Source organism: Ixodes scapularis, unplaced genomic scaffold (genome assembly GCF_016920785.2).
Source record: "Ixodes scapularis isolate PalLabHiFi unplaced genomic scaffold, ASM1692078v2 PGA_scaffold27__4_contigs__length_417560, whole genome shotgun sequence".
NCBI classification, from domain to species: Eukaryota; Metazoa; Arthropoda; class Arachnida; order Ixodida; family Ixodidae; genus Ixodes; species Ixodes scapularis.
Genome location: NW_024609854.1, coordinates 28,207 through 46,977, shown reverse-complemented (window position 1 = coordinate 46,977; position 18,771 = coordinate 28,207). Strand labels below are relative to the sequence as shown.

General features: G+C 48.0%; 1 protein-coding gene across 1 annotated transcript; it reads right to left on the bottom strand.

Annotated features, from left to right (window-relative positions):
• Positions 1 to 2,438: 2,438 nt before the first annotated feature.
• Positions 2,439 to 18,441, bottom strand: LOC115321437 (keratin, type II cytoskeletal I-like). The gene is made up of 3 exons (XM_040205588.1): positions 18,405 to 18,441; positions 3,960 to 4,043; positions 2,439 to 2,713 (listed from the first exon to the last, which is right to left on the bottom strand). Exons 1-3 carry the CDS (start codon positions 18,406 to 18,408, stop codon positions 2,562 to 2,564), a joined length of 240 nt encoding a protein of 79 aa, XP_040061522.1. The 5' UTR covers positions 18,409 to 18,441; the 3' UTR covers positions 2,439 to 2,561.
• Positions 18,442 to 18,771: the final 330 nt, after the last annotated feature.

The window sequence follows — 18,771 nt, the reverse complement described above, 5'->3', positions numbered from 1 at the left end:
ACGTGTACAAGACTGGCATATATGGTCACTGCTGCAGCTCAAGAAGCGGATGGTGTGGGTTAACATGCTCGCGCTTCTTGTCACGTGATCCATTCTTGACCTCCTTATGGGATGGCAATGACGCGTTCCAATTAGCTGCGAAACGATTGCGATACGTTTAGACCTTACCACACCCTGTGTTCCTTAAGCTGTCAGGGGCCAAATATGGCCTTGACAACGTAGGTGGCACAGAGACGTTGACGCCAAGTAAATCTTTGTCAAAACTCTATGAAGCCATGGTTCACACCGCTCGTATACAAGATACAAAAGACAAGGGATGTTCGCTGCAGACGTGACGACAGAGTTAGCTGCATGCATGCATCAGACATGTTTCAAGCATGTTTGCACATGTCTATATGCTAAAAACATGCCTGTAGACCGTTTTTGATGCGAAAGCATGAACTGTCCCATGCATGGAGCGAAGCCGGCGTTGTCTGTAGCCGTTCTTTGTAGCAGTCCTTTATATTGAGACACCCCCTCTCCCCCGCCGCCATGCCCTCAGCCAATCGCAGAAGCGAATGGGCGGAATGTGTGAGGAAGACGTGAGGGCATATCGGCAGGGTTGAGGTCCGTCGGGATCCATCTGGCACGCAGATTGTCCTTTGTTGTGACAAAAGAAAAGGTAACATAAAGTTCCCATGGTAGAGAGCGCATGTGGCCAGCTGTAATGCCCTTCCTTAGGGCGAGATTGTCCGTGTGGATCAGCTTTGACGGCGGCGCAAGGAGCGCAGCCAGAAGCCAGGCTAGGGCTTCACGCAAGAAAATCTTGCGGCTGGGGTTCGTGATGACGGCCAAGGCGGCGGCTGGTGTCCCCACACCTAGTCCAGTTGAGGAGGCATCGGCGAACATGGTGTGCACAGGGGGGGAGGGACCAGTGGCACCACATGGGGAAGTTTATGCCATATTGTTTTAAACACCACACACCACTGGAGAGGAGGAGGCTGTCCAGTCTGGGCCGCGTCAAAGAGGGGACGGAGTGCAGGACACCCAGCTCGGTACAAGGAAAAGAAAAACACCAAAGCCCTGCCAACTTATGGTAGCGGGTGCGTGGCTGGGGGGTCTGGAGAAGTTGGAGAGTGTCCGCTAGGGACCGGACGCGCTGTGGGGTATGAGAGAGTGTCTGAGTCAGGGTGTTTATAGTAAACCCTAGAAAACGAATCTCTCTTGTAGGGAGAGTGAGTGTCGCGGGGGTTCACGCAAAAACCCGCATGCATGAAGCTGCGCAATGAAATGGGCGACAGCTTAGGACAAAAACACAGGATCACTGTGTGCTAAAAGAAAGTTGTCTATGTAGGCCCAAGCCCACAGGCCTTGGGCGCGTAGCGTTCTAGACATGGCCGTGGCGAGGGACTGCATCAAGAAGGGTGCCGGCCTGAGGCCAAACGGAAGTCTAGTAAAGGAGTAATATACTCCGTCGAGGCCTGAAGGTAGTTAGCCTTTGAGCCTGCGGATGCAGGGAAATGTGATAAAAGGCCTCCGCCAGGTCCACCTTCACAAAATATGCATTTGGTGGAAGGGGGGCCTGGAGGAGGACCTTAGGAAGAGGGTCAAGGCGAAACGAAGGCGCCTGAAGGTGAGGCGTGAGATGGCTGGCATCTAACACAAACCTAGATTCGGTGGCAGACTTGGGAGCCAGCTGAATTGGGCTAATGTTCCTGAAGCAGCCTTCTAACGACCGCGTATGACTTAACGCCAGGGGCCGCAGGCGCCACAAAACATTTCAGCACTTCGTAAGCCTTAAAGCCTATTACAGTAAAAAAAAAACAGTTTCTCTTTTTTGATGTCATTTCCGCTACAAAATGTTCAAAACATTCCAAATACGATTCAATATTTTGTGTCTTGGGCTCAAACTCTGATATCTTCCCCAAGCGTGTCATTTACAGCCCACAAATGAACGCGGTACTCATCCGCTCGGCAGTCCCTTGCGTAGCTCCTTGTCTTCGCTGCGTTTCCCAGTGCGTTAACGAGGTGAAATTTGGGGGAAGGGGGGGGGGGGGGGCGTTTCTCGTTGCCGTCAGTCGCAGTACGAGGGTGGTGGGCGGTGTCTTGCTTGCGAAGTCATACTCTGGGAGCATGTAGCATCGCTGGCGGGCTACAAACGCATGTCATTGCTGCGCTTGCTCTTTCCTTGCGGTCGGTTCCTTCCGCGCCTCCCGCCACGAGCTGAGCGTTTCCTCCCCTACGAGGGCCCGTAAACCGTCTCGTCACCCAATGATATAACCGTAGACAATAGCATGCTGGTGAACAAGTTCCTTTATTCATGAGCGCAGCATTTTATATAGAGCAGCTATGACGTCACGGTCAAGCGACGCTTCCGTGATAAGACCGATACGCTTATCAGCCCCCCCCCCCTTTTTCCAAAAAAAAAAAAAGAATTCTTTGAGAACTGTGAACCACTTTCGTTTATTTCCATGGTCGATTTCGGAGGCGCAGATGCTTCCCTTGCAGCGATGTCTTGCGGACGCAGCAGGTGCCCGATGTCTCCGGCAGAAGACGGGAGACTGGGCTCGGCGTTGACCACTTCAGCCGATTATTGGCGGCACCATCCCCCCGCCCATGCCCATGCCGGGCATCATGCCCATACCCATGCCGGGCATCACGCCCATGCCCATACCGGGCATCACGCCCATGCCTGGCATCATGCCCATGCCCATCCCCATGCCTGGCATCATACCTGCGTGGTGAAACAAGAAGTCACACCGAGAAATAAATGCTGAGGTATATAAATCCACGCCCCGAGGAGCACGACGTATACTGTGCTACACATCGGACATCTTTATACAAAGGCACTGAAGTGAAAGGTGTTTGCTCCGGACTCCGCGCCGAGAGATGGCGCTTCCGAACGTGGCGATACCAAAGCCTGTTTGAAGCGTTAGTGACTGACCGACGCTGACTAGAGCCACTCGAGAAGCTACGCTCAGAGTTTGGTCCCTCGATTCCCCTATTTTCTTGTGGGCGCCGCCATTTTTGGGCTTAGTGCAGAGAGAGCGCAGTATATCAATTTCAATGCTACACGCCATCTAGTAGTTGATGCGCCAATTATTCGAGTTCGCCATTGTTTGGGCACGCACTCCCAGCGTGCACTGGACACGAGGGCTGCGTCAGCATTCGGCGAGGACTCAGATCCAATCACGGACTTCGTGCCCAAGCATTGGCGACTGCCAATGTTGCTTGATGGGTTTTTGCTTCATCCAAAATGTGAATTCCTGAGCTTTCGGCGGTGCGGTATCGGGAAACTAACACGGTATTGTCTTGCCCTTGTCACTGACTGTTTTAACTTGGATGAAGGAGAGAAAACTGTTTGCTGCGATTTCAGATAAAGCTTCAACGAACTAACGACTATGATCTTGAGCACCAAGATGGATGAAGCGTCGTTACTTTAAAGCGTAGCTTGTGTAATGGTTCTAGTTAGAGCTACACGAAACGCTGTACGCCAGGCAAGTCGTTACTGCACAGGCCGACACACACGCGATTGGGTTGTTTGGGGGGGGGGGGAGGGGGGGGGGGCGAGGAATCGCTGGGCTCAGGCATACCGTCAAATTTAGTGAAAGTGCGATAGAACTAATACGCAGTTCCCACTACCCAGCCCCCGTTCCTACACGAAGGAGGAGGGAAGGGAAAGGAGGGCAGCCAATACCACCTAGAGAACAAGGCTTGCACATGATGTAATCATTAGTAGATCCCCTAGCGCGCAACACCATTGGTCGCGCGCGCTATGGCATCAAAAGAACAGAGGGGCTTCGTTGCTCACACCCTCTTCCATGGCCTTGCTACGGCGCGACGAACACCAACAAAAACAAGCCAGGTCCATGCAAGGTCACCCTCCCCCCCCCCCCCCCGCCCCATTTCAAGCTATCGCTTCCAAACGTTTCTTCCTGTGCACCGTTTATTTGAGGATTATTGGGTTAATGAACTCATACCCATGCCCATGCCATAGTAGTTGGGAGCCACGCCCATGCCTATGCCGTAGTCGTAGTCGTAGACTGCCACGCCCGGATACATTCCTGCGATGGAACATCATTGCACAAATAGCTCGTTATATCCAAGGTTTTGGTGGATTCACTGACGGTGAAAGGATATATATGCGCATCCATGGACATACACAGAGCAACAAAAACTCTCGCCAGGTTCCGCTGATTTGCGTCTTTTCCTAAAAAAAAATGGCAGCTACCTTTTATCTTTTAAGTCCTATGATGTATTGAATTCGGTATTTAAAGAGCGGTCGTTCACATTTGTTTAAAAAACGTCAAACACTCCTAACGGGGACTGGACAAAAACATTGTTTAATTATTTTCTCGATAAATTTATCGGAAAAGTAACTTTATGTGACGTCATAGTACTACGTGACAACACGACTTGACACTGTGGCGTCATTTTTCTTGCTAAATTTATCAGGAAATTGACGTCACACGGCATGACGTTCATTACACATTGCTATTGTGAGCAGTCATAGGCCACCGATTATGCGATACAGAGCCGCACCATCAAAAGTATGAAGCCTCTGTTTGTTGTGTTCACAGTGTACGAAGCCAGAGAGGTATGTCAGCATTTATTTATTGGTCAAAGACACGTGTAATTCCTTGGACAGTCGTGATCGCCGTTTTTGTGGGGTATTCCAACTGAAGCATAGACGAGTATATGTAATCGCGAGTTTTGTTTCTCTGGATGTGTGCACACGTTTCAGTGATGGCCGCTGCCGTTATGATGGCTTGTCGACGTCTTCCTCTCCAAGTCTACCTAATCACGCGGAATATGAAGAGAATCATTTTTTCTTCTTAATGTTCATGTCCTCGTGGCCATGCTTGTTTCGTTGTTGTTGTTGTTTTTGTTTTGTTTTGTTTTTGGCAATGTGATTTTAGATGGCATTTCTTTCTTTCTGGTCAATATATGCATGGTGTCCAATCATGGCCATCCGGGTCCTCATGGCCCAACAACGGTTTCCACTCCTGGATTATCTACATATTTCTTTCTTGCTGGGCGTCCCCTATTGTCATAGTCGCTTGCTCTCTTTTTGAAATTGTCCTCAGTAATAGGCCCTTCTGAGCGTTTTTTTTTTTTTTTTTTTTTTTTTTGAATGCGCGTTGTTGAGTATTTGTTTTCTTGGTTGGTTGTGGCCTATCGACTACGTTTTGGTGTTGGTTTTCGGGTGAGATGAAATTCCGATAACGAATCCCGCTCATCATGAAGCGTTGATGATGCTCGAATCCTATCGGACGAGCATCATCAACGCTTCATGAGATGTTGTCCTCTGTCATTTATGTTCCCTCTGCGGCTTGACCTCTCTGTCGGCTATCAGCCTCTTGAGGTCTTCTGTTTGTCGTCACTAGGTCTCCCAGACCGATTGGCGTGATAACCTTGTTGTCCCTCTTAAAGCGTCTTGCGGTGATGTCGAGGCCACTGATATCTGCGGAAAACAATGAACACCCATTATTCTCTTTTAATGTGCCGTGCGGAGTGCCATGGTCTACGTTAGAATCTCGCATTGCATCGTAACCAACCGCCAGGGGTTGTAGTGCTCTCTTCAAGCCATTCTCTATCGCTTTGTCTGAAATCAAACTTTTTTTCTGGGATGTCATAAAGAGGACTTTTAGCGTGCAATTATGTTCAATATTAGCGCAATAAATGTAGCTTGCTATGTTATTTGTTGTCAACAACGTTCCTTATTTTGCATCTGCTAAGGCAAGTTTGTTTAAAAAAGAGTACCTACCACAACCGACATGAATTGGGTCGATTACCCACAAGAACCCACAGCTACTCGGAATTCGCCCATGTACCCAGATTTTCTTGATCTCCGTTCTGGACATAGGCGTGGACTAGGGGAGGGGGGGGGGGAGGAGACATCGGGGCTTGTGCCCCCCCCCCCCCCCCCGGGCCATGATCCTTACCAAGACGCTGTTTACGTGCCATGTAACGAGCTTCTAGTAGTGGCATGTAAACAAAATAACGCACTCAGCGACGTACACATGCCGATATACATACGCTGTAAAATGTACCCCTAAAATAAACTACTGATAATTGCCGGCGTAAAAAAAAAATTGCGCGGAAAAGCACCCCCCCCCCCCCCCCCTTCGGAGAACTTCTGAGCCTGCCCTCCCTCCCCCCCCCCCCCCCCCCCGGGAAAATGGAAAGTCTACGCCGCTGGTTCTGGATTTTCTTTTTCAGAACTTGTTAGTAAACCAACTCCGATTACCGATACTACAGCCAATGTGTTGGATTTCTTTCCACTGATCCTAGCCTCGCCTCTTCCATAAACCTCTTAACTAGAAATTAGCGGTCATAGCATTCTGCACTTCATCTTGTATAGACGCTTTCAGCGAGTCAGTTACTGGAGCTGCCACCAGTCGGCGCGCCCTTCGCGCGCTTTCCGGGCCGCCATAGCCGACCTTCAGTTTCTCGCCGTTGCTCCGCGTTGTGTGCTGCACATGCCACTACCGGAGCTTATTTTTCGTGTTCTTTTACGTTGCGCGTTAAAATCTTGTATTTGCTTTAGGCCTTTTCCATATCTAGGACTTTCATTTAATCATTTGATATTTATATTTCGACATAGCTCTTGTATTTTCTTATTTATGGAATGGAAGCGGACAGCGAATGGGTCGACGATACAAGATTATGAGGCTTCAATGACCATGTAAGTTCATCCCATTCTTACGTTTTTGTCGAAAATAAAGGGGAGTCAACACTATTGCGACATGTGTAAATTGCAACTGACGCAGTAAGGCTATCACAGTCTTGCTTCTCCTGCATGTGCGCGCTCGTTTCCGTAAAGCCGACCCGCATGTAAGCGATTTAGCGTGCGACGAGACGAGCGACGGAGATTTCACACCGTCGCCCGTCGCATCGCTCGGTTTTGGGATTTCTAGAAAACGTCGCTAACCGTCTTCGTCGCTTGCACCGTCGCTTCCATGCAGTTTGCCTCGTCGCGCGACTGACTGAGCGAGAGCGAAGCGAGAGCGAAGCGAGTCGCCCTCGCTTATCTGGTCGCTTGCCAAATCGCTTACATGCGGTTTATATTCAATTAATTTCCATGCACACACCATTGAACCATTGGCGCCTCGATATTAAGTATAAACCGCATGCGAGCGATTCGGCGAGCAACAAGACAAGCGACGGTGACCCACTTCGCTTTCGCTCGGGCAGTCGCGCGACGAGGCAAACCGCATGGAAGCGACGGGAGCAGGCGACCAAGACGGTGAGCGACGTTTTCTAGAAATCCGAAAAACCCAGCGATGCAACAGGCGACAGTGAGAAATCTTCGTCGCTGACTCTCGTCGTTGTCGCCATCGCTCGTCTCGTCGCACGCTAAATCGCTTACATGCGGGTCGGCTTTACGGAAACGAGCGCGCACATGCAGCGAGAAGCACGACTGGATAGTCAGTTGAAAGTTGCATATGTCGCAATGGTGTTGACTGCCCTTTATTAGCGAAAAAAACGTTTGAATGGGATGAACTTACATGGTCTCTGAAGCCATAATCTTGTATCGTCGATCCATTCGCTGTTCCATTCTATTTCATGAATAAGAAAATACAAGAGCTATGTTGAAATATGGATACCAAATGATTAAATAAAAGCCCGAAATATCTAAAAGACCTAGAGAAAACACGCAATTTCAACGCGGAACGTAAAAGAACGCGAAAACAAAGCTCCGGTAGTGGCCGGTGCAGGACACAACGCGGAGGAACGGCGAGAAACTGAAGGGCGGCTATGGCGGCAGGGTCACGTGACGTCAAGATGGCGGCGCCCATGAAATGTTGCCTGAAAGGGTCTATACTCCAATGTGTGTCTGGAATCGCACTACTAAGCAATTCCGTGATTATAGTGGGCAAATTTCAACATATTAGAGTTACCCGCCTTCCTGGATAAGTTCCTGCTTTCTTTTTAAGAGCATCCGGTTGAAAATCATTAGAATTTGTTTAAAAATAAAATAAGCTCCCTAATTACATCATTCATCCCGCGTAGGTACTTTGTTTCTAAACCCGAATCTCCTTGGTTTAATGTCGCACTGAAACGTCTTTCTAACAAGAAGAAGCGTTTTTGTTTTGTTTTTTTCGCGCTGCAAAGTCATCCGTTCTCGCTGCTCGTTGGGATGCTTACTAAGAAGTTACGGATACTTATAAGACAGCTGTGAAAGAGGCCAAAACAATTTTCCTTAAATTTAACCTTACCTTCAATGTTATCTAATAGAACTAAGCAACTTTGGAATGTTGTGAACGGCCGCAAAATACTATTATCTCAGTAACAGGGGATAACGCTGCAGATATTCCAAGCGATCACTGTGCATCTGTACTAAATGATATTTTTGTGAAAGCGTTTTCTAGTGATGTTGAATCTGCTTGCACTACTTAATCCTGTTTACAATTTCCTTCAAGTGGATTCGCTTGTTTTTGATTATGACGGGAGTGTTAAACTAATCTATTATCTAAAAATGTACTCGTCGTGTGGTGTTGATAACCTAAGCTCTAAATTACTTACAAAATTACATTTCAATTTTTCTTCTAAACATTTCTGAACAATCACTCATTTTACCAAACAATTGGAAAATAGGAAAGGTGGTTCCGCGCTTCATAAATCAGGTAACAAATATAGCCCTCTTAATTATCGACCCATTTCCTTAACCAGCATACCCTGTAACATTTTAGAGCACATAATTTATCCTAATCTAATTAGTTGTGTTTTTTTTTTTCACCCTTGCATAATGGTTTTCGGAAATCGCTGTCCAGCGAAACTCAGTTTCTTACTTTCACTAATGATCTTTTCTTCATGCTTGACCATGGATCTCAGGTTGAATGCTTCTTTTTCGACTTTTGCAAAGCCTTTGACAAAGTATCTCACGAGCTATTGCTCTTTAAGTTTGATAAACCTAATATTGGTTCTAAAGTTTTCCCCTCGATGAAATGTTTTCTACGTAATCGATTACTGTTTGTTACTACAAAGGAAGAAAATTCTTGCCTTAGTCCTGTTACATCCGGTGTTCCCTAGGGGTCCGTTTTCAGACCCCTTCTGTTTTTTCTTTATATTATTGACATACCGATGTATGTATCGTCCCATATTAGCTTATTCGCGGACTAATGTGTAATATATCGTGAAATTACTAATGATTCCGATGTGGCACTTCTTCAGACTTACTTATGCGTGGTTTCGGAAGGGTGTAACTTATAGCAAATGACTCGCAATACTAACAAATGTAAAAGTACGAGGGTGTCTCGTCGTGACATGTCACCATCATCATACTCAACTTGTAAAACTCAGCTCACAGCTGTAACCTCATTCAAGTGTCTCGTTGTTCACATCGCTTCTAACCTATCGTGGAAAGCTCCATTCTGATCACATAATCAGTAACGCTAATTTGATGCTTGGTTTAATGAAAAATAAACTTTTCATTAACCCCTATGTCACTAAAACTTCTGTACAAGACTTTAATACGTTCAAAGCTGGAATATGCCGCAGCAATCAGCGATCCCGGTCACTCAACGCTTGTAACAAACATTGAAGCCCTGCAAAATCGTGCCGCCCGTTTCATAGTTTTTAACTCTCATCGCACCGCAAGTGTTTCGCCTATGAAAACCCGCTGTCCCTGCGTCTTCTATCACTCACGCCGTAAAATATTTAGTTTATGTCTCTTTCATAAAATTTGTCATTCCATCGCTTCTCTGAAAGGCAAACTACTCATTAGCCCCTCTTTCATTTCTCCCCGCATCGATCACAGTCTTAAAGTAGGCATACCTCACTGAGAATTTCACCTTACATCGACTCTTTGATCACTAGAACGTCATATGAATGGAACCACCTTCTTTCATCATCAGTAACCATTTTTCAATTGTTTTATTTAGAAAATCACTAACTACTCACTTTTGCTAAGATTATGCCGGACTAACTTTTACAACCAAGTTGCCTCGGTTGTTTGAATTTGTTTGCTGAACCAATACTGTAAAACCCTTAATGTTCGCGAGCCCTTAATTTTCGTAAATTCCGCGAAATAAAAGTCGCAAAAGTAAAGGGCACGTGAAAAGTTCCATCTTTAAGAGTTTCATGCAAGAATGACACGCTGCGCAAGCTGAGCAGCGTGTCAAGGATGACATGGTGCCCAAGGATGACACGCAAAATCGTGAAGCGCGTTCCACATTTTGTTTTTCCTAGGATATATTTTAATATGCCATCTTTCATGCTGCTGTACTGCAAGCGTTCCTCATACATTTCCCCGCGTCATTATCATTCTCTGAAGGTTGAGCCAATATTGGGTCGCACTAATAGATTCAAATTTTCACCACTTGCGCTTTCTATTACAAACTAGAACTCCCTCACTGACGATATTGTTAAAGAGCAAGATCCTTCTGTATTTCGCAAGAAATGTTTAATTCTATTGACTTGATTAGCGAACACTATATTTGCCTCATTATATTAGAGTCAATTACCAATGCTACCGATTCCTGTGTATCGTTTTCCTTCGTATGTTTATGTACTGTGTATGTGTACATGAAATTACTGTTTAATCTATTTACTATGCTGTTATTGCCACTATGAATTCTTGTTTGCCCCTCATATAATGCATTTTACGAGAATGCCCTTGAGGGTAATGAACTTGAACTTGAGCTTCAATGCAGGTGTCTGGAACTCGCGAAATTTACAGGCCGCGAGTGTGTCCTCTGTGACCGATCCGCGAAAAATATAGGCCCCGAAAATAAAGGGTTTTACAGTATTGTATGAACACCCCCTTTTTAATTCCCCTGGACCCTGAGGGTATTGTAATAAATAAATAAATAATCGCATACTAACAACGTCTCCAGCATATGCAGGCAACGATCTTTGAAAACTGTTTGCAGAGCCCCTGGATATCGTTGAGCCACAAGACCTCGTGGCATGTGAACCACATTAGTGCTGCGAGGCACGCGTGTCTTGTTTTACAGATTTTTTTACACAGGAATGACTTGCTTGAAACAAATGCCCGGATCCTTTAGCTAGTCACTTCGTGTCATTGGGACGCCCAAGAATTTCTCACCAGGAATCTAACCGCAACCAAACGGAAACAAATGAATTCGAATACTTAGCTTGGCTGGCGGCTCGTTATGCGGCATTTTGGTTGGAGAAATCGTGCAAGGACTTTCTCAACTTGCGGTAGCCGAGGCAGTAGCAGTCCACTCCTCCCGGAAACATGTGGCAGAAGCCTGTGAGGCCCTTCACTTCGGCGTAGCTGGGAAAGTTCAAGTCCAGGTACTAGTCGTAGTAGTACGGCTTGGTCGTCGAGTCTGGGTCATTTGTATACGAGTGCCATATGCCGGACAGTTCGGGAAGCAAAACAAGCTTCCACTCACTTGTTTTACCTGTGACACTTACTTCCTCTTCTGTACACTGAAGCACGTGAAACACAGTCTTCCGGCTTAAACCTTCTGACTTGAAGCCAACCCGCAGTCAGACTGCTCGTACACATCGTACAAAAGCCATGGTGTTCGCTGAAGACATAATGGAGAGATTTGGGGAACCGTTTTTGCACATCCGACGCAATACAATTGCCTCCGGTACTAACTGCGCATGCGCTACTGCAGAAGACTCGCACATGCGCAGTTCGTACCGTAGGGCCCATTGTACCGAATTGGATGTGCGAAAACGGTTCCCTGAAACTCCCTAATAGAGAGTTTTAGGGAACCGTTTTTGTACATCTGATGTGGTACGGTGGCCCTCCGGCACGAACTACGCATGTGCAACCTTAGAAGACCTGCACATGCGCAGTGCGTACCTGAAGGCCCATCGTAGCGAGTCGGATGTGCGAAGGCGGTTCCCTAAAACTCCCTAATAGAGAGTTTTAGGGAACCGTTTTTGCACATCTGATGTGGTACGGTGGCCCTCCGGCACCAACTACGCATGTGCAACCTTAGAAGACCTGCACACGCGCAGTGCGTACCTGAAGGCCCATCGTAGCGAGTCGGATGTGCGAAAACGGTTCCCTGAAACTCCCTAATAGAAAGTTTTAGAGAACCGTTTTTGCACATCTGATGTGGTACGGTGGCCCTCCGGCACGAACTACGCATGTGCAACCTTAGAAGACCTGCACATGCGCAGTGCGTACCTGAAGGCCCATCGTAGCGAGTCGGATGTGCGAAGGCGGTTCCCTAAAACTCCCTAATAGAGAGTTTTAGGGAACCGTTTTTGCACATCTGATGTGGTACGGTGGCCTTCCGGCACGAACTACGCATGTGCAACCTTAGAAGACCTGCACATGCGCAGTGCGTACCTGAAGGCCCATTGTAGCGAGTCGGATGTGCGAAGGCGGTTCCCTAAAACTCCCTAATAGAGAGTTTTAGGGAACCGTTTTTGCACATCTGATGTGGTACGGTGGCCCTCCGGCACGAACTACGCATGTGCAACCTTAGAAGACCTGCACACGCGCAGTGCGTACCTGAAGGCCCATCGTAGCGAGTCGGATGTGCGAAAACGGTTCCCTGAAACTCCCTAATAGAAAGTTTTAGAGAACCGTTTTTGCACATCTGATGTGGTACGGTGGCCCTCCGGCACGAACTACGCATGTGCAACCTTAGAAGACCTGCACATGCGCAGTGCGTACCTGAAGGCCCATCGTAGCGAGTCGGATGTGCGAAGGCGGTTCCCTAAAACTCCCTAATAGAGAGTTTTAGGGAACCGTTTTTGCACATCTGATGTGGTACGGTGGCCCTCCGGCACGAACTACGCATGTGCAACCTTAGAAGACCTGCACATGCGCAGTGCGTACCTGAAGGCCCATTGTAGCGAGTCGGATGTGCGAAGGCGGTTCCCTAAAACTCCCTAATAGAGAGTTTTAGGGAACCGTTTTTGCACATCTGATGTGGTACGGTGGCCCTCCGGCACGAACTACGCATGTGCAACCTTAGAAGACCTGCACATGCGCAGTGCGTACCTGAAGGCCCATCGTAGCGAGTCGGATGTGCGAAGGCGGTTCCCTAAAACTCCCTAATAGAGAGTTTTAGGGAACCGTTTTTGCACATCTGATGTGGTACGGTGGCCCTCCGGCACGAACTACGCATGTGCAACCTTAGAAGACCTGCACACGCGCAGTGCGTACCTGAAGGCCCATCGTAGCGAGTCGGATGTGCGAAAACGGTTCCCTGAAACTCCCTAATAGAAAGTTTTAGAGAACCGTTTTTGCACATCTGATGTGGTACGGTGGCCCTCCGGCACGAACTACGCATGTGCAACCTTAGAAGACCTGCACATGCGCAGTGCGTACCTGAAGGCCCATCGTAGCGAGTCGGATGTGCGAAGGCGGTTCCCTAAAACTCCCTAATAGAGAGTTTTAGGGAACCGTTTTTGCACATCTGATGTGGTACGGTGGCCCTCCGGCACGAACTACGCATGTGCAACCTTAGAAGACCTGCACATGCGCAGTGCGTACCTGAAGGCCCATCGTAGCGAGTCGGATGTGCGAAGGCGGTTCCCTAAAACTCCCTAATAGAGAGTTTTAGGGAACCGTTTTTGCACATCTGATGTGGTACGGTGGCCCTCCGGCACGAACTACGCATGTGCAACCTTAGAAGACCTGCACATGCGCAGTGCGTACCTGAAGGCCCATCGTAGCGAGTCGGATGTGCGAAGGCGGTTCCCTAAAACTCCCTAATAGAGAGTTTTAGGGAACCGTTTTTGCACATCTGATGTGGTACGGTGGCCCTCCGGCACGAACTACGCATGTGCAACCTTAGAAGACCTGCACATGCGCAGTGCGTACCTGAAGGCCCATCGTAGCGAGTCGGATATGCGAAGGCGGTTCCCTAAAACTCCCTAATTACACAATTATCGGCGGACTCGCCTCGGGCATCTTGGAAGCATGTTTACTTAATGCGTGTGTACGCTTCGAACCTGTCTACACAGTTGTTGTTTTAGAGCGCAGCTCTTACCGCTCATTCACACTGGAAGCCGATCCGCCTTCGCAAAGCGGTTGCGAACGCGGTTGTATAAAGTTCCAGTACAATTGCACACGCACTTGATGTCATCGAGTGCGCGTGCAATTGCACTGGATCTTTATACAACCGCGTTCGCAACCGCTTTGCGAAGGCGGATCCGCTTCCAGTGTGAATGAGCGGTTAGGCGCCTTTTTCCGGCTTAAGCGGCGTAGGCTTCGGCGTCGCCGTCGCCGTCGGCGTAACCGCGCGGTGCATTATGGGTAAATTTCCCTGCTAAATTAAGCGGAAAAACTTCCCCGCTAAATCTAAGGGAAAATTTTCCCCGCTAGATCTAGCGTAAAAGTTTCCCCGCTAAATCTAGCGGAAAAATTTCCCGCTAGATCTAGCGGATTACCTGGTGTTGCGAAAAATTTCCCCGCTAAATCTAGCGTAAAAGTTTCCCCGCTAAATCTAGCGGAAAAATTTCCCGCTAGATCTACGGATTACCTGGTGTTGCGCTTTTTTGACTCCACTTTTGTAACCCCCAATCCTGCTTGGGCCGCAATTGGCCTGCAGTATTCCTAAATAAAAAATAAATAAAAATAAAAAAATGTCCCTGCAAGATCTAGCGAAATACTTTCCCCGCTAAATCTAGCCGAAAAATTTCCCCGTTCAATCTAGCGGAAACATTCCCCGCTAAATCTAGCGTAAAGGTTTCCCTGCTAAATCTAGCAGAAAAATTTCCCCGCTAAATCCAGCGGAAAAATTTCCCCGCTAAATCTAGCGAAAAAAATTCTCTGGGGGGTCACGTGACCCCCCCCCCCTCCCCTCGAGGTCACGTGACCCCCCACGTGACCTCGGAGAGGGCGGTCACGTGACCTCGTGGGGGTCACGTGACCCCCACCCCCACCCCCGAGGTCGTATGACCTCCCCCCCCCCCCCTCAGTACCCTTACCCTTCCCTACTCCTCCTCAAGAGCTGCGCTCTAATTCGGCGTTACAGGGGCTGTGTTCCAAATCTTACCCAAATGGATCCGAGTTACTCCGGCGTATCCTATCACGTGACAGCACAGATTGAAAGACGCTGAACGCGGGTAGGTTTCAGAATGCCAAGGGTACAAAACCCTTACCCTGGAGTGAGATCGAGTAAATTTTGGAACACGGCCAGGAAGTTGTAAACGGCTTTCATTTTTTTTTTTTTTTTGTATAGTCAATGTGACAGCTGCATCTTGTACGAGGAAGAAGCACGCCTTAGACGGCGTTTACAGACGTGCCTTTTTGTACTTATATCTCTTAGCAGTGTGAGCGCATCTTTAGGGTTGACAGCGCCTCGCCGACATGTTGGAATCCCGTGGTTTGTTTGTAGTTTTCTTGTGTGTATAGCGTGTTGCCGGCGTCGGCTACTTCAAAGAGTGGCATCACCCTCATCTTCATTCCGTCACGAATATATTTATCTGCCTACTTTAAAAGCTCCTTGGATTTATAACTACAGTAGGCCATATGCAAAATTCTTGTCAGCTATCATCATCATGTCATACGGAACCGTCATATTGGAGGTTGTTTTTTTTTTACAACTTTTAACTGTGAACAAGGCGCATTTACATTTTACTTGGTTTTATGATATTAGAACAATGCATTTATGCAGTCAACGGGTTGCTGTTTAATTTTTGGTACAGAGAGAAAAAGACGGCAGCAGAGTTATGGAAAAGGAATTTTTATCAACGAGGGCCCGCAAGACTCGTCGTCACTCAAGCACTGAACTGGGCCATCCAGATCACACAGCGTCTTCATCGAAGACGCTGTGTGAAGAGTTCGTACTGGACTTGCAGCACGTGATCATATTTTAGATCAACGACTCCCGTCTTGCCGGGACCTTTGTCTCTCGGGCGAAACCATCGCTACGGGCACGACCTACTGGAATCCTGACCTGTCCACAAAATGGCCCCTTATAGGAGACGATGTTACCGATGAAGCGCCTCGCTTTGCCGTTGGCTGCGCCCAGCAAAGACTTTTTTGCGACCGAAACTTGTTCCCAGCCTGCCTGTCTAATGCACGGTTCGCACGGCGCGCGGTCGGTGATATCGGATTACTGTCTTTCGAACAGCTGCCATAGCATGGCGCCAGCAGGCTGCAGTAGCACACTGTGGCAGGACGCATTGCCGGCATCGCTCTCATGTTTGCTTAGATCGCAAAGCACATTTCTCAGGCACGGAAGCGCAAGGAAGATTTTTAGCCCCGACTGCTCTTGTGCCATCGTCGAAATAAGGCGCATTCTCGGATCACCCATAAATAGCCACTGTGCTGGCAGCCGGTGCCTCTATACTCCGTTTCACCTTATGATGTACCGCAGGAAAGCCTACAAGCGCGAGCTCCTTGCTATGGAGCACATCTCGGCGGCACAAGCTTTCGTGACTTAAAGGAGCAATGCAACAATTTTTGTACTTTGCACAAATACCGCGTAAAACAGATCCCTAACGTTAATGACCTATGAAACACGCGTTCGTTTTTCACCTCACGCAATAGAAGTCCAAGAAAAAAATTTAAGAAAAACGAGCAGCATTCACCCCCTCAACTCGCAGCCAGAACAAGCGGCCACGTGATCTGGAGCCGATTATATGCCGCCAATGTTGATCACAGCCACGCGCTGGGGTTGGCAAAGCGCAGGACACGCGCTGAGTTCCAGACATTGTTATGGCTCGGCTATTGTCGTCGTTGCAGCGATTGGACACGGGTTACAACCCGAATGCTCCTCGAGATAGCAATTGTCACGAGCCCAAGTCGAGTGCCCACGCAATGCTCGGGTCCAATCTATGAGCCGCATTCAAATATCGTCACTTGGGTGTACTGCGATCCCCGAGTTACGTCATCGAATTTTGCGAAGGAGAGATTGAATGAAAATGATCGCTTTTGTCCTTGAAATTACACCGCAACAAAGAAGTTTCTTGGCCAGTGGCGTTGCGTGTGAGTATCCTTGAGTCCCAGGTGTGCCAGTAAGCTCGTGTAGAGAGAAAAACATTCCAATTGAATATCGTTGCACAGCTCCTTTAAGAGCGGCTGCCAACGCTATGAGCTCGCGCTTCTAGCCTTCGCTGCGGTACAACATAAGGTGAAACGGAGTATAGTGGCGAATCTGTCACGCGCCCACTGACTGAGATCCCGCGAGTACCGCAGGTCAAGACCAGATAACGCCGCCCAGACGCCGCCGCGCCTTGCGCGCGTTCAATTGATATGCGAGTACCCTAGAAGAAAAAGAATCTTTGTGCAACGCCACGAAGTCGTAGCGTGGCGAAACGCTGCCACCACGACCTGCATTACAGGGTGCGTTCTGTCACACTCTTCTGTGGCCAGGTCAGGATTACAGTAGGTTGTGGGTACGAGAACCCCCCAATATGTCGGAAATATGAAAACTGATCATGAGTATACTATAGATGGTGCTTTTCTTTTTGCATGTGGCCTGTTTCGTGCTAAAGCACGGCACTGTAGTGATGTCAAGTACTATCAGGGGTTGACGCCGTCTCATGGCCTGCCGGTACTGGTCACGCCATGATGTTTCTTCACTCGTTAGCGCCCTTGGTAGGTACAGTATTTGTGTTATTGCCTCCGAACACCTCACGAAAGCTTTCTAGGTGTCTAGAGGACTATGTACCACTGCGAAGGCCCAAAGGTTTCCACAGAAAACGGACAAGATATGATTAGTTGACACTTCAGTGACTTTACGGTATTCATTGGCATTTCTTTGGCACCTAGGTGCGTTACTTCGAAATGAGCGCTCTTTTGTCACACACGCGCGCTTTGGGAGTTCTTGGAAAGTTATGTACTTACACAAGGTTTAGTCCTTGCACTTTGAGGTCATCATCATATTTTATACAAATTCACTCCCATCATCTTATCACATCACCGATTTGTAAAGCTCCTTCTCATTAACCTTCTTTCTGCGATGGATAAAGAACGGTGAAGTATTATCTGGTTTGGCGCCACAAAACACTACTCCAACCCAAAATTCCAAGCGATTCTCGTCGTTTTTCCTCTGCAAACCCTCCATCTATCCAATAAAAGTTTAGACCCACCCCTGGATTGAAACAAAAAACCTTCCATCGAAACCCAGACTTACCTTGTCTTGGTGTCTCACAAGAAAAGTGAGCACTCCTCTCTCACCCCCACCTTTTCTTTTTTTTTTTACATATGGTTATTCGCAGCTTAAGAAATGCAGGGCGTGGCCGAGCCTCGCGCATCTCATCGCTTCGCAGTCATTGAGATTGAGGCATTAGCCGATAAGGATAGCCGTGAACCATTCACGCGTGAGCGAGGAGCGTGACGATCATAAACCGAGCCCTGAGTTTCTCAAGCAGTTCACGACTGTAACGGCAAGTCTCGAGTATTTATGAAAGCTTCCTATCCCGTGGCACATGATGGTCCGTTTGTAAGAACGGGAAGATAACTTCTATTTAGTAAGGAAGTTATTAGCCCTGCAAGTAAGATAAGAAAGAAATGTATCTGCTGGTACCCATTCCATGCGCTGTTTCCCTGGCCGCGAAAAGCAGGACCTGCCGGGAAATAAAAAATCCAAGAGGACAAAATTAGTTCAAAGGAAAGGGGTGCGCATGCGTACCAGGTTCACATTTGCGCTCAAACAATTCATCGAGTGTTTTGCTTGAGTCAGTGAACGTGACGTAAAAGAAAAAGCACCGAAATCGCGCTCGACTGACCTTGTGCGTGTTTTTGATGAAGCATATTCATGAGACTGTTTCCTTTTGAAACGTTTCGCGTTCCTTTCAATGGGGTTGTGTTATTTAAGGGGGGGAGGGGGGGGGGGGGAAATAGCGCTACTTCTTTTCATTTCAAGAACACTCAAAAATAAGTTCTACGCCTCG